Source organism: Strix aluco, chromosome 4 (assembly GCF_031877795.1).
Source record: "Strix aluco isolate bStrAlu1 chromosome 4, bStrAlu1.hap1, whole genome shotgun sequence".
Taxonomy (NCBI): Eukaryota; Metazoa; Chordata; class Aves; order Strigiformes; family Strigidae; genus Strix; species Strix aluco.
This window is the reverse complement of record NC_133934.1, coordinates 85356520-85371270: the sequence shown is the minus strand read 5'-3', so window position 1 is coordinate 85371270 and position 14751 is coordinate 85356520. Positions and strand designations below refer to the sequence as shown.

General features: G+C 41.0%; 1 protein-coding gene across 6 annotated transcripts in view; it reads right to left on the bottom strand.

The window, feature by feature from the left end:
• Positions 1–14751, bottom strand: part of LIN54 (lin-54 DREAM MuvB core complex component) — a 41309-nt gene that overhangs the window by 2977 nt on the left and 23581 nt on the right. For 5 of the 6 annotated variants that reach the window (XM_074823902.1, XM_074823906.1, XM_074823903.1 and 2 more), the window contains exons 4-13: positions 12825–12970; positions 11133–11288; positions 8576–8792; positions 7761–7834; positions 7409–7606; positions 5494–5585; positions 4170–4241; positions 1636–1738; positions 1307–1444; positions 410–612 (exon numbers count right to left, since the gene is read on the bottom strand). In XM_074823902.1, the coding sequence (XP_074680003.1) occupies positions 410–612; positions 1307–1444; positions 1636–1738; positions 4170–4241; positions 5494–5585; positions 7409–7606; positions 7761–7834; positions 8576–8792; positions 11133–11288; positions 12825–12970 (1399 nt within the window). The remainder of the gene's footprint in view (positions 1–409; positions 613–1306; positions 1445–1635; positions 1739–4169; positions 4242–5493; positions 5586–7408; positions 7607–7760; positions 7835–8575; positions 8793–11132; positions 11289–12824; positions 12971–14751) is intronic. The other variant, XM_074823907.1, reaches the window with a different exon arrangement.

Genomic DNA, 14751 nt, shown 5'->3' with positions numbered 1-14751 from the left:
ATGAATTGGTGGGCCGTTGCGCTTTGGGGCCTGCCTCCATCCACGTACATTTTGAAACAGCCTTTGAAATGCCCACATACATAGAACAATTCTCCAGATTTCACTGTAAGGGCAGCTCAAGGATTACATCCTTTAGTAAATGGAACACTTGTACTTCATGCTTTCTGTGAGCACACGGGCAACCATGAGAAGAGAATGCTTAGTGACACGCTGAGGCACAGCTAAGCTTGGCATACCCTAGGTCCCACAGAAAGCACGGTTGTGTGAACATAAAGCTCCATTCACCTGAGCGCTCCTGCTTCTACAGCTTACGCAGATAACATTCAAAGGTGACAGGGACATACCTGTCACATACATCAGAAAAAAAACATGTCAGAAGCAACCGAAACAGGGTGCTGCATTAACTTACTTCCCGCCACCACTGCTGAGCGCTGGTGTTGGCCTTGTCAGCAGATCTGAGATCTGGGAAGATAACTTGGTCTTTGCAGCGGTCTGCTGCTGCACCCTAACTTCTGCAGCGTCTGCTAAATGCATCAGTGTCTTTCGCTCTGGGCTTTCTTCAAAATTTTTACAGCCAATGCATTTGCATATGGAAGAACACATGATTTTTGCCTGAAACAAACAAGCAAAACATGAGAAACCTGTAGCAACCTTGACTCCCTTTAAGACAAACCAGAATGAAAAGGAGATCTTGTTTTAATCTCTTATTAATTAGTCACTAGAAGAAACTCTCAAGTAGTAGTTTTCTCTCCAAATTCTCACCTCAAACTGAGATGCCTTTCCAGAAAGTATACCTGAATCAAATGCAAATCAGTGGTTTCCCACTCATCCCTTTCTTCACCAACCTACTATTAACAGTGGAATTTAGGTGGTTGAACTGTGAGAGAGGTCAGTCTGACATACCTCTATATCCACAGACCCATCAGTTAGCTGACAACAACTTTTGTTTTTGTCTTCCACAGACATGTTCTATCCCAGAACATCTGTGGGATGCTGCTTCAACTCCTCCTAGGGACTTGGTACGGCAGATTTCTTTAGGAAATACCACTCTTCAGTAAAGGACAAATCCAAGCCTAAGTTTGAAGCTGCTACATGGTTTAAAATTAAACTTATAGAAGTGATCAATTCTGCCATATACATGGCTTTCTGTGTGCAAATTGCTGGAAGAAGAGATAGCATTATTGCAATAGAAAAGAATAGAAAACATTATAGCAATCAGTACAAAGAAGAGACAAAGCAAATCAGAGAAGCTACAGCACTAAAAGGGAAAAAGACGGTATCTTCAAGATGAGATAATGCTTCGTACCTCATAACATTCGCAGTAGTTTTTGAGACATCCTGAGCGTTTACAGTTACACCCTTTGCTGTGTCTCCGATCCGATTCTCCTTCCTTTCCTTTCCCTATTTTGGGCTTGAAGGCTTCAGGGTTTCTGTCAAGGCAGGCCTGTCAATGGACACCCAAAGGGTAAGTCACTGCATGCAGGGACCAGAATTTAGAGGTGTGATAAAGAACTTAAGCCTTGCACATGTGGGAGGAGGTCAGGGCATTACACACCCACTCTGCCCCACGCCGTAGCTTCAGAAGACGGAAGCTAAATGGCTTTGATCCCAGGGACAGGGGAAGAGGCCCCTCACCTTTATTGCTTTTTGTCTATCATTTTCATGGTCCAGGTTGTTGTAACAATTTGTACAGTTGCAGTTATTGCAGAATTCACCATTTGCGAAACAATCGCAATACCTGAAACAGAAGATGCAGAAGGCATTTGTAAACACGACCATTACAGTGGTGTTAGTACCGATGGCAGTAGCAGAAGGTCCTAGTCTGACGATACACACACACAGTAGGTGTAAGGGTCACCCTATGCTCAACTCCAGGTGTACGAGTGGTATCAAGCCTCACCGCAAGGCCTAAATCCTCTAGCGCAGGTCTAGTTGCTGTCTAAAGACACAGGTATAGCTCCAGGCTGTCTGTTGGAGCTATGTGTTCACATAGCACAGGTCCCCACAGCAGCAAGAGAAGCTCATGAGACTTATTTCTAGGGTGACTCTGGGGTGGCTGACCCACACATTGAGGGCCATCCTGCCACAGCCACCTCATCGCCAGTTCCTGGCCCAGCCACTTCATCAAGTCAGCCTTCAAGAGCTCTCCTACAGCCAAAACAAAAGGCAAGCCATTGGAGTGCTAATCAACAGGCAAACTGACTAACACAGCAACCAGTCTTTTTTTGTTAATTTTGCCCCTAAACTGTTTACAGCTGTGAACTGAGGCAGAGTTTGCCATAGCAGGGATGGAATAGAAGAGGAACTTGTTAGTGGTACACCTCATAGGCTTTGGAGCACAGGTAAAATAGGAGAGGATCTGGATGAGGATAAAGCTGTAGTTATCTGAGATTTTTTAAAGGGACAAGTGTGTGAATAAAAAGCAGCAAAACATTGACAGGAAAAGCCAATCACATTGCCATGCCTCTTATGTACCTCTGCTACCTCCCACCAAACCAAGATCTCATGACACCATCCCACAGATCTGATACATGGAAGCACCACATTCATTGTCAGCTCAAACATGGCTTTGGGCCACGACAAACTCTGGCATGTTTCAATGCGTCCAGTACCACCTCCACGTATAGCTGATGGAAACTGCTGATCCTCTTCAGTTACCTTTGAAATCCTGGGAGCACATCTTTAGGAGCCTGAACCCCTTGCAAAACTGGCTTCCCGTGGCTAGCCCAGGGTTACACCACAAGAACTAGATTAGGGTTGGCCCAGAGTCCCTTCGTCTGGTTGAACTGCATTTTGGTGATTTTTAGCAACCTGAATGGTCCCAGGGACAAACTATATCAAAAGCTTTTACAATCTGTAATAGCTCTCCTTTCTGTCCTGTATAAAATTCAGTAGTGGAATGGTCCTGGTTTCCAAAACAAACAGCGCCAACATCAACCCAGAGCATCAGTGAGCAAATAACTTCTCTGAGTTTTCTTCTTTCAGGCTATGTGCCTACCTTCAACATTCATTTGGGAAAAAGGAACTCCCCTTCCAGATGGGAAAAAGTTTTACTAGGGAGAAAGCACCTTTGCCGGAGTGAATTAGCCATTTGCTCCACACCTAGCCCTTATATATATATAATGCCATTTTATATATGCCTAGCCATTGTATATATATATAAATTACAGTAACTTACAAGAAAAGTTTGTTTCCAAACAGCATTCTGAAGGTGCAAAGCATCACCAGTGACGCCATTATTCTCCTAGAATTTCTAGAGCATTCAGGTGCCAAAGTGGAAAACCCTAAGCATCTAACATACATTTGGCACTATGAAGCCAGTCACATATGTTGTAAAACATCTGAAAAACCAGCTATGCATCTTCCTGTTTACCATGTCTTCTGTGCAACAGACAATTTTGAGGCTAGGAAGCACAGGGCACACCTCCCCACACAGAGGTAGGGTGTATTACATGAAAAGAAACCCAAGCTGAAAAGTTTAAACACACTTCTTAACTTGGGTTCAGATACTGTTGCATCACTTTCCCTTTGAGTAGCACACCATCAATTTCCTCTTCATCGTCCACGATTCTGGGAACCACAGATTAATTTCACTATCTCCTCCTGCTATTGTCCCAAAACTGTTAAACTGACTTTAACTTGAGACAAAGAAACATAGCATCTCCTCAGCTTAAAATGCTTTTATGTCAAATTCTTACAAAGACACTGAATGGAGTAGCAAAATATCTCATGAGGATGAGCAGGACTCAGACCTATCAGTGAAGAATCACTTGTCTATTCAGTCATTTAAGAAGACACACAGCCCAATTTTTCTGAAGTACTTGATACAACATGGTATCACCAAAGTATAGTAGTTACCCACTGATGATACCAAGGGATGTCATTTCACTCATAGCAACAACAACACAACTACAGCTGCTGAGTGGAATTGCCTTCACCACACCACAAAGCTGCGAAATCAGGAATTTATAAAATGTTAGGGTCTATATAGCTCACAGGAGTTACAAAATTACACAGGCACTGCAACATCTCCACCAATATCAACAGCAACCTTCAATTAGCATCGAGACATAACATTTCTGATATACTTAAAAACATTATATTCCGATACTCAGCATAAATTTGTGATGTCAAAAATAAGGCTTAAAAAACCCCCAAGTTGTACTTACAATTTCAAACATAGAGACTTAGTACAATTGCAAGGCTTCCTGGGACGGTTTGCAGATTCAGAAGGAATTATTCTGGGGGGGGAAAAAAGTGCATTTATATACACGCACACTGTTTTATCAGTTTCTTCCTACTTTAAATTCAAGTAAATCACTCATAAGAAAAACTCAGAAAAGAATCTTTATATTGCCCTTGCATTAGGTTTTTGGCTGACTGCGTTTAAGTAACGCAGTTAGCCTATAGTGCCTTTATATAGTGCCTTTGCAACCCAGAAAGAGATGGGTTATTTGCTGCAAGTCTGGCTGCAGGCCTAAAGTAGAAATGACGCTTAAAGCTAGAGGAAGCATCATAACTGAAAACTAGAATCAGGGAAAACTGCCCCAGAACAGCTATACATGCAAGGGGACTAGATCCAACCCAGGTTCACACAACATGACTGTGTCTCTCCTTTTGTTCTAGTTGGAATTTAAAAAAAACCGAACAAAGCAGCTCCGGAATAATAGGAAAGCAAGCCAAAACATGGTGTTCAGTTTCTAGATAAATTTTATATCAGACACAGTCTTTAATGGCTCTTAAAACTCCGATTTTGTGTCACTAATCGCTTTTGATGAAATTCATTCCATTCCTATCCAGCACTTTCAGCATGTAATGCCAGGGAGATTAAATCAAACCCATTTGTTTGAATAGCTGCATCTAGGTTTTGGATTAGTTTCTATCAGTTGAGGTTGCAAGCAACAAAATGCACCTTGGCCTTCCAGCAAACAATAACACAAAAGGACTGTGCAGAACAGCTGAGCCTGCTGGATTGGCAAAGGGAAGATAATACATGTTAGCTGTTATTTTTATCCTTAAAGAAAAAAATACAAGACTGAAAAAAAATCAAAGCCTCCTATGAGGATTTATTTTGGGCTTTAGTTCCATTTTGCCATTCGGCTGGATTTCTGCACATGCTAAGCATCTAGCTCTTATATTGTCCAGCACCTCTTTCCAGCAATGTCAAGAAATAATTGAGGCTGGTAGCTCCCAGGTGCTGATGCAAAAAGAAGAATGAGCAACAGGAAGCTTTCAGGTCATCTTCCTGCTACATGAGTTTAAAAAACAGAAAGGAAAACACAGCTCTGATGATGAGACCACCTCAATTGTCAGACAGATCCATGTCCTTTAGTCAGAGGTAATAACCATACCACAGTATACTAGATTTTCTTGGAATACCCCCCAAACCAAACTCCAATACCTAAGCTCCCACTCTTCCTTATAATGGGTCTGACAGATGTTAATTCAGCAGCCTATACAGGTTTTTTTGGTTTTTCTTTGCAAAACACTCACCCGTTGAATGGCAGCCGTGCTTGTGACTGGATACTAGATGTCCCTGTAAAGCCAGTGTTGCTTGCTATAGATACATATGATGATTGTTGTAGCTAACAAAACAAAAACGTTAATGTGTAACAAAATAGATTAAAGTATACACAAGAGGAGGTGTAGCTAGGTTTCTTCAATTAGTTTTCCAGATATTGTTATAAAAATAATATGCTTGCACAGTTTTAGACATTTATAGAACTTGGACCAGGTGGCAACCTCCTGTCTCCACACTTAGCATAAAAAAATTATTTTAGAAGGTCTTTTTGTTCTCTATTACAGTTCCTACAGCCATACAGATAACAGACTACACACAAGTGTTCAGAGTACAAACTGTTCCAGCTCCTAAAAACATGGTCATTTTCCCGCTTCTTTTCCTAAGCAAACCTGCCCCTAATAGAGCAGGATTGCTTCCTGCAGAAATTACTTTAGTGACTTCCTTAATATACAAGCCACTTAATATGGAATCAAATAAAAGCAAGTGAAATTATTTCCATTTCAACTTCTCTGCATATCTGGACCCCACGGTTTGTTTTTCACATTAAAAAACCAAAACCTCCTAAAAACCTGCTAAATGACACTGTTTTGGGCTCCCTTCTTTTGTATTACCCATACACAGCCATTTGCTCCCGCTGGGACAGGTTCTGAAGACAGATTGGTACATAACAAGATATGGACCTACTGGGACCAGGCCAAAGGGGACAGATTGGGTTCGGAAGAAAACCTCTGAGAAGAGGTCCAACAAATGGTATTATTTAGTTTAAGGTAAGATTTGTGAAAGTGGACTGGAAGGACACAGCAAGAGTCTTCAGGGTTAAACTGCAGCTGTGACAAAACCAGAAGGGAACCCAAAATGAGGTACCAGTAATGCCATGAGCTGACAGAGTCCTTGTTTGTACAGACTGGCTGGTCAGCCTTCAACAGAATGTTTCATTTATTTTCCTTTTCATTCTGAATGTTGGTCAGATCTTGGCAAAGAGCAAAAAACCTAATCCCTAGACCTGGGTTGGTGTGACCAGTACCCCCTGCTCCTGACTGCTGGTAATGTGGTTAGCATAACGAACACCATTTTATAATGCCAGCACCATTCTCTGTGACCGAGCGGTTGCATATTCATTCCCTTTCTCCTCATTATCTGGCCACGAAGGTCCTGTGAACCTGAAGCAGACAAACCAAACAGATTTCTTCCCCTCACTACTGGCCTCAAGATTCCTGGGCACCAGGCCGATTCCTTACTGTCCATGGAGGTCTGAGGCACCCAGATAACCAGGTGGTGGCGATGACCCTGTCACAGAACGGGGAAGTGTAACAGCACACATTGTACACAGTCTGTACAATCAAGCAGTTACAAGTTCTAAGTGAGGAACCTGGGCCAGAACTGCTGCTGGACAGCAAGACTTGTGATGTCCTGATGGCCAAGGATGCCTCCACTGACATCTGCTTCCCCCAAGGATAGAGTGACTCATAGACTTTTATGTGATTTTTGAGTCTAGATTATGATTGTTATATCGATAAAGCAAACCATGTATTAAGAATCTGACCTGATCTTCAGAGGGTCTAGGCGATTAGAAATTCTAAGTTAAGTTGTATTATAAATTACGTACTACGCTATTTATAAAATTGTATTACACTGATTCTGCTTATAGAAACCCTGTGCTATTCTGGTTATAAATTCTATGCTATGCTAAGCAAAAAATCCTGTTAAGAAAATAAAGTTTTAATTGTAACTACAATTTAGTTCTGTCATCATTGTGCCAAGGATCCCTGAAAGAAACTGTGTCCCCTTATTGTCAGGTAACAGGTGGTGAGCACGAACGTTTAAGAGGAAAGCAGTATGTTCCACAACAGCTCTACTTTCTTATTTATCTCTGGGTTAACACCATACCTGTGTGACATACTGAGCTGGAAGGACTGCATAGCCAACGTTTCCTGTACCCGGTGCTGGTGCCAGCACAGTGCCCGGCGGGAGGTTGGTGAGGTTGGGCTGTATCTGTGGCAGTGGAGTGGCTGGCATAATAAGTCTTTGTTGGGGCTGACTAGTAGTAACTATCTGGGAAGTTGGGTTAATCGGTTTGGGCACCACCTGGAGAGAGAAGAGGTTTTTATGAAATCATTGTTTTGTTGATTCCAAATGCACTTTTATTACTAGAACATTTCATTACAGTGCTGAAACCAGACTTTTTTTTCCCCTATCCAGTCAAAATAAGTCAGGAATATGCCTTTCACATTTAGCTCACCTGTTTCACAGTCTGTGCTGGCACTATGGGAACAGACATCCGCACTGGGGTCGCGTTCACCACCACTGGCTTCGCTAGTATCGAGAAACAACATCGCATTAACACACATTATTCCCTCAAAGCCCACAGTTGAGTCCTCCAGACTTTCACATGCACGTAATGCAAAGGTACTTAATACTGCAACTATGCACTGAGATTAACTGACCAAACTCACAGCACGTAACATTTATGTCTAAAGAACACCTTTGTAAACAGGTACTTGGCACAAGATTGTGTGCACATTTCACAGAAATGGCTTAAAAACCATCTTGGGTACACAGCTCCTCTGGACCTGGATTTCCCTTGGCAAGAGGAGAATACAAACCCCACAGCTTAGTTTGAAATCTTTTATTCCATCACAGCTTTGGAAAGCATGGACAGAAACATCTGGTGCTCCTAAAGCATTTTACATGGAAGGATCTTGACGTTGCAGGGGTTTTGGCAATATGTTGGTGGGCTATCCTGGCTTCATACTTTTCATACAGAGGATCTGGGACTTGCTACATGTCACCCACAACACTGGGAAACTAGGGGAAAGCAACCTCAAATGCTTCAAGGATTCAGACTCCACTATAGAGCAATTTGACAACTAGGAGAGTTTCCACATACAAACCAGAGTAACAATAGAATATGAAATTTATAGGAGTCTACCACAAAACCAAGCACATCTGGCGGTCTTGATAGATCTCTTATGTATTCATTTTAATGCTTACAAAACAAAAACATGAAAAAACCCACGAAAAACTTCAGACAGTACATTAAGCACCAGCACTTACCCTGTTGAAGAGGCTGTGTATTTGTACTGGGATTTTGACTGGCTGATTGGGTTGAACTATTGGCTGTTGTGGCTGTAACAAGTCTGACATAATGGAACTTGCTTCCAGGTACCTGAATCTGCTGAACATTGGGTGCAGTTGCCAAGGGAATAATTGTCTTAAATTGAGATGTACCCACTCCTCCTACAGTAATGGTCTGCACTGCTGATTTCACACCCTGTTAAGCCAACACAGAGGGCACAAAGTTACTTGTACAAAGGCAGAAAGAACATCAGCATGTTTTGTTTACTCAATTTGTCAGTGAGCAACTCTTTAATCCATTCATATCCTTGAAAAGCATGTCAGTTATTCCCATTTTTGCTTTCAAAAGTAAAACGGATGCAAAGAGATTAAATGCCTCTCAACAGCTCAGAGCAAACTCAGTTCCATTTTCAATGCTCTATACCAAACACCAGAGTAAACCAATATTTACATGAGTAGGGTCACTCAGTCCACCTCCCCAGATACAATGTCTGTCAAAACCACTTCAGGTGACTACAGAGAACATTGCTCGATTTGTATTCAAAAAAATCAAGCAACAAACCAACCTAGAAATATTCCTACTAATACAACACATGGTAAAAACTTGCAGAACTGTTTGTGCTGGACCGTGGCATGATTTATCTCCGTGTGTAGAGGTATGTCCTGTTAAGACACTTTGCAATTAATACACAGAAATCACTGCGCAGCCCTTGAGAAGGGAACGGAACAGAGTCCATAAACTGATAGCTAAAGATATAAGAAAGAGGGCACAAGCTGAGACACTAAAGAAGCAACAACAATGAAAAGCAGCAAAACAAATTTATTAGGAAAAAAAAAACAAAAAGGGGAAAGAAAGGGAGTTAGGCAGACCTGTGCTACCTCACAGCTGGAATAATGGTACATCTGGAATTTGCAGGACTTCGTATTTCCAATTTATCTCAAACTACAAACTGGTAACAAGCAAGTATTTATTTTATTTATACACTTCCATAAGTCTACTGGCTTGATAATGATCTCTTTTCCAGTCTCGCTGGCAAACTCAAACCTTGGTTTTCTTTCTCCTTTTTGTCCTTCCATCTAACTTCTTTTGGAGCTCAGCTTTTTATTCTCAGGATTTTTAATTTAAGAATCAATATTAAACGTATCATTGTCCTTGGCATTAAGTTTTAGTATTATATTTGGTTGATAGTATGATGTGGCTTCTTAGAAGACTTTCCCAGCTCCTCAGCTTTCAGCAACCTCACAAATGAAATCTCACTTTGTACATATTTCATTAGAAATAAGTTCAGGCTTTTAAAATAAGATGTTTTCTTGGGATTTTTTTTTTTAAATATACTGAAACATCAACAACCCGGAGTGATTCAAAATAAGAACTATCTGCAAGCACAGTCACAGCCTAGGTGTTATCACAGGGACACCAGCATGGGCAAAGTTGCCGCTAACACACAAATTAGTGGTTTCCATCCAAGGACAACTGGGAAAATTGTAAAATTCAAGTGACGGCTCTTCTAAGGGCATGTTCTTGATCTGAATGAAGACAGGTGAAACCCTTGTGTTGTGTTAGATAGCTCTGGATCAGAACTCAGTACGCATACCACACAGCCAACTCCGTTTTGTCACTTAGGGTGCTTGAGTTAGAGTGACTTGTCTTTTTGAAACAGTTGTTAAAAGGTTAACTTTTCCAGTTTTACTATGAAAAAAAAAGAAATATTCAAATCATGCTGGTGTCCACATCCCCGTATCAGCATTCCAATTATCACCTGTATCAGTAAGATGAGACTGGCAAAATCTGTCCAAGTCTCTGGTCTCCTTGTTGTACATGCAACCGTGTCCACTCCCTGCTATATTACATCCTCTCTGGTTATTTACACTCATACGCACTCCTTCATGTTTACCAAAACAGACGTCAAGATAGAAAAAGATTCACCCAAGATTACAAAAGAGTAAACTAGTTTGTAAGAATGGTCAGTTTTGTCTTGATATTCATTAATGCAAATTTATCAAAGCTATTATAGAAACCCTGATATTTTTCTAGAAATGGGACACAGGAAAGTAGTAATTTCTAATTCTGTAGGTCTCAAGACCACGGTGTCTTGCGTATGCAGACCTCTACCACAAGAACATGAACTCCACTGTTGCAAACCTCAGAAACACCTGGAAAGCAGCCCTAGCCACTGGCACAGAAACACTGGTAGAAGAGATAGAACAACCCAAAAAACTCATCCTTGTGTCAGAGGGAGCCTTTCAGATTTGGGAGATTCAGTATACAGAGACAAGAACTTGGACCAAGTAGGGCTTTCCAGGTTGGAAAGCTGTTTTCTAAAAGCATGCCCTCGTGTATGGGGTTACAATGGCTTGTACCCCTTCACTGAAGAAGCACATGCTCCTCAGGGCAATGCTTTTGTCAATTCTTAAGCAAGCACTACTACAAGAACACCTTGGGACTGACCACTGCCAATTTGCAGTTCAACACTTCAGTTTCCCTCAAGCGATGAGACAGAGACATGCTAGAAGACAAAGGAAAGTCAGTCTGTACCTGGGCAGTTGTGTGGTTGACTATAGCCTTCCCAGGGGAGGAGGGTGCTGACTGCTGCACTGTGAGGATCTGCTGTCCTAACGCTACATTCAGTGGGACACCCACCGTCTTCTGGGGTGAGTTGGGAGGCTGGGAGGCCACTGACACCACTGTTAGCTGCTTGGCAAAACAAAGAAGCAGTTTAAATGTCTGCGCAGGATAGAAGACCCTGTACATATACATTCTCCTCCTCATGAAAGAACAGTCCTCCACCAGTACAAAGAGTTCTTTCTGTCAACAAGGGTGCTGTATTTAATCACAACTCACGTGGGTCCAACGTGCAACAGCAACACATAGACACAGTAGAAACTTCAAGGCATTGCTGGTTTCCAGCATCAAAAGGCCCCTGCAGAAAGCTAGCACAGCTTCTGTTTTTTGGTTTGGTTTTTCCGTTTGTTTTTAGGGAAACTAGCCTACCAAAGCCTGAGCATTGTCAGGATGGATTTTCTGAGTAACAGCTTTACAATCGGTACCATGACTATTTCATCAGAAAATGAAATTTTAAAGGAGAGCTGTGGAAAGGCACAACAAAATAATCTCACCTCATACTACTGATTCAGCCAAAGTACAAGAACAAAAGTATTTTTCAAATCTACTTTCCAGATTCCTGTAAAGATCCAGTCTTCTGACTACATTTCTGCAAAGTGCAGTGTTTGAATACTCTATTCTATATATAGTCACACCCTTCCCAGGGTTGGTTTTCTACTTCTTGTTCTAAACTTCATTTGTTATGTTTTAAGAAAACTCCCAATTTTTGAAACTATTTGCTTTTAAAAGATATTTAGAATTACTTATCTACAGTAAATTCAAGATGCCTAAGGAATCTTTTTACCCCACTCATTGTTAGCTTTGCTTCTAGATTTATATTTTGTTTACTTCTTCCTCATGTTGCTTTCCTAATAATTGTCAAACACAAGTCCTTCACTCCATTTGTTTACATTTACATATGTAAAGCACAGCCAAACTAAGAGAATTCTTTACTCTTATGCTAGTTTTTATACACGATACTTCGTTTGCATGCACTATGCATCTTGCCTCACCCCTTAACTCTTCCTTTCTCCAGCAACATTTCTCTTCTCAAGACAATTTTATGAAGTCTAAAATACAAGCATCACCATGACGCTCGTCTGCAACACAGCTTACGATGGACGAGTTACCTTTTTATTGCCCTCCTGTGCCAATCTCCAGCTCTGGATTTGTCAAGGACCACTGCAAATCTCATTTACTTCAGACATCATTAGGGAAGACTAAATTATCTATGCGGTAGCAGGCAACAGTTAGTAAGTGCTGACCTATTAACATCATTGAGGTCTCCTCATTAAACAACCTGATGACATTTTATGAAGGCATTAAAAAAAATACTGTTTGAGCACTTGGCTAAGAGAGAACAGCCGCTCTCGGAATGGATACTTAGGGAATGGCAAGAAACAGCAGGAATAGGAAACTAATGCAGTAATGCTTATTTACTTAAACCACAGTAAGGGAGCCAATTGGAAAAAATCTAGCTTAGGCCGTTACCGCAGAGCATCACGATGCACAGTGGAGCCTCTGCACTGGCGGGATCATAGACAGCTTGCAGCAAAGGCCGAGAGCGCTCCGTTCAGACCACTGTGCAGGAGGGACAGAAGGTTGCAGCTAGAATCAGGTCCTTACCTTATTAGGGGATTTGAGTGGTGAGATCGCTATTTTATTTGGTGTCTGTTGTGTTGTTGTACTCAGAGATGATCCAATGACTCCACTCTCAGAGATCGTTATTGTCTTTGGTGGTGTTCCTGGAGCAGACTGCGAAAGAACCCTACCTACAAAACGAAGATACCATCAGCTCAAGTTATTCTTGTTTATATTAACTTTTAAAGCAATGTTTTCTCTGCATATCCTGCAATTGATCCCTACTTCTGAGAGTGTATTACCTGGTAGGAAGGACATCAGCATTCTTTAAGTTAGATTTATCAACAAAGAAGAAAATAATTGGCATCATTGCAAACAAAAAGACTTGGGCTTAAAAAAGCTAAAATAGACGTTGAGCATTCCATGACATTCAGCTGAAAGTTTTTTAAAGCCAGGACAGCATCCTGAGGCATGCAGCACTCCAATACACCTGCGCTGAGCACAAACACCCAGCTCGCAGTTTCCCAAGAACTCCCTGGGCTGCTGCAATGTACAGAGAAACTGAGCATCTGTGGGGGACTATTTCCTTTTAAAATCTCAGCCATCAGAAACAAGCGGTGTTACAGTGACTAAGAAAAAGGTCTTTGGTCTGTCTATGTTCAACTCTAAGTTTGTTTGGGTTTTTTTTCCTCTGTGTTGGTGGTGGTTTTTTTCACTGCCTAACAGAATATATGTCAATATGGGTGGTGTAACTCCTCAAACTATCTGCTTTTAGAGTAGCAAAAAAGGTTAAACAGCAAAACCAGCAGCTCCAAATCATGAAACTGGTCTTAGGAATATTGCAAAACTCCTAGAGTGGAAAACAGATTTTTTGGTTTTTTTTTTTTTTTTTTGGTTTTTTTTTTTTTTTTTTTTTCATACTTCTAAGTTTCTTTCCAAAGAGTGCTTGACCACTGAGCTTTCCTCTGCTGCACTTTGGCTCAGACTCATTTCTGTCATCCATTCTCTTGTACTACCTTTATCAAAATAAGAAACAAACACACACCAGAATAACTTTTCCATCCAAAACCAACTAGTGGCATGACAATTAAAGAAACTGGAACTAATAAGAAAAAGCATCATCCTCATGGAAAGCTGCCTTCCTTACACGCTCTAAAATTACCTTCACTTTTGTGCAGCCTAAGTAACAGCGAGCAGCTGCTAAAGCACATTGCAACCTGAAAAATGTCAGAGTCTCTGGGAATTTTACCATCTACAGTATTCAGGGCTTTGAGTTTGTTTTTCCTTGATGACAGCTTTCCCTTTCTCACTACATCCCTTTAGCATCAGCTTCCTAAACAGAAATCTGGCTGCTTGTATTGACAAGTATTCCAAATTTACAACTTCCACCTCAGTTTGCAGAAATTCTCAAGCAATTAAAAATATTTATCAGATTCATAAAAACAGGCATACAAGATCAAAAGACAACACACAAATGTTACACTTTCCCCCAAGTGGTACCAGCCTCTCAAAGCTGTCAAGCTGTAGTGGCTGTTTGGGATGGCAAGAAGAAAGGCAGATGTTTAAAGAGATTTCCATATCAATTAGCATCACCTCCCTGTGATTCTTCTCTCACAGGCTTAGGGACAGGTACTACTGATTTTCCAACACATTGATTTAAAAGCTGGAAGTTTGTTTATTTTGTAACATAGCCGCTTGTCAATATTACGTAGGTATGTTTGGATTTGGACATTTCCCTTCATTCTGGAGGCAGCAAACTTAAAAATTCTTGTATTATTTTTTTTTGGGGCTCCTTACTGATCACTGGTTTTCACGTGTTGCCAGATGAAAATGTATGGCAGCTTGAAGTGGATCGTTTCAGGGATTGTAATGTTTTTGAGTTTTTAAATTTTTTTATTTTTTTTTGTTTAAAACACAAACAGCTAACTCAAATATTTATAAACATAGTGAAGCAATCTTCTTATTCACGGGC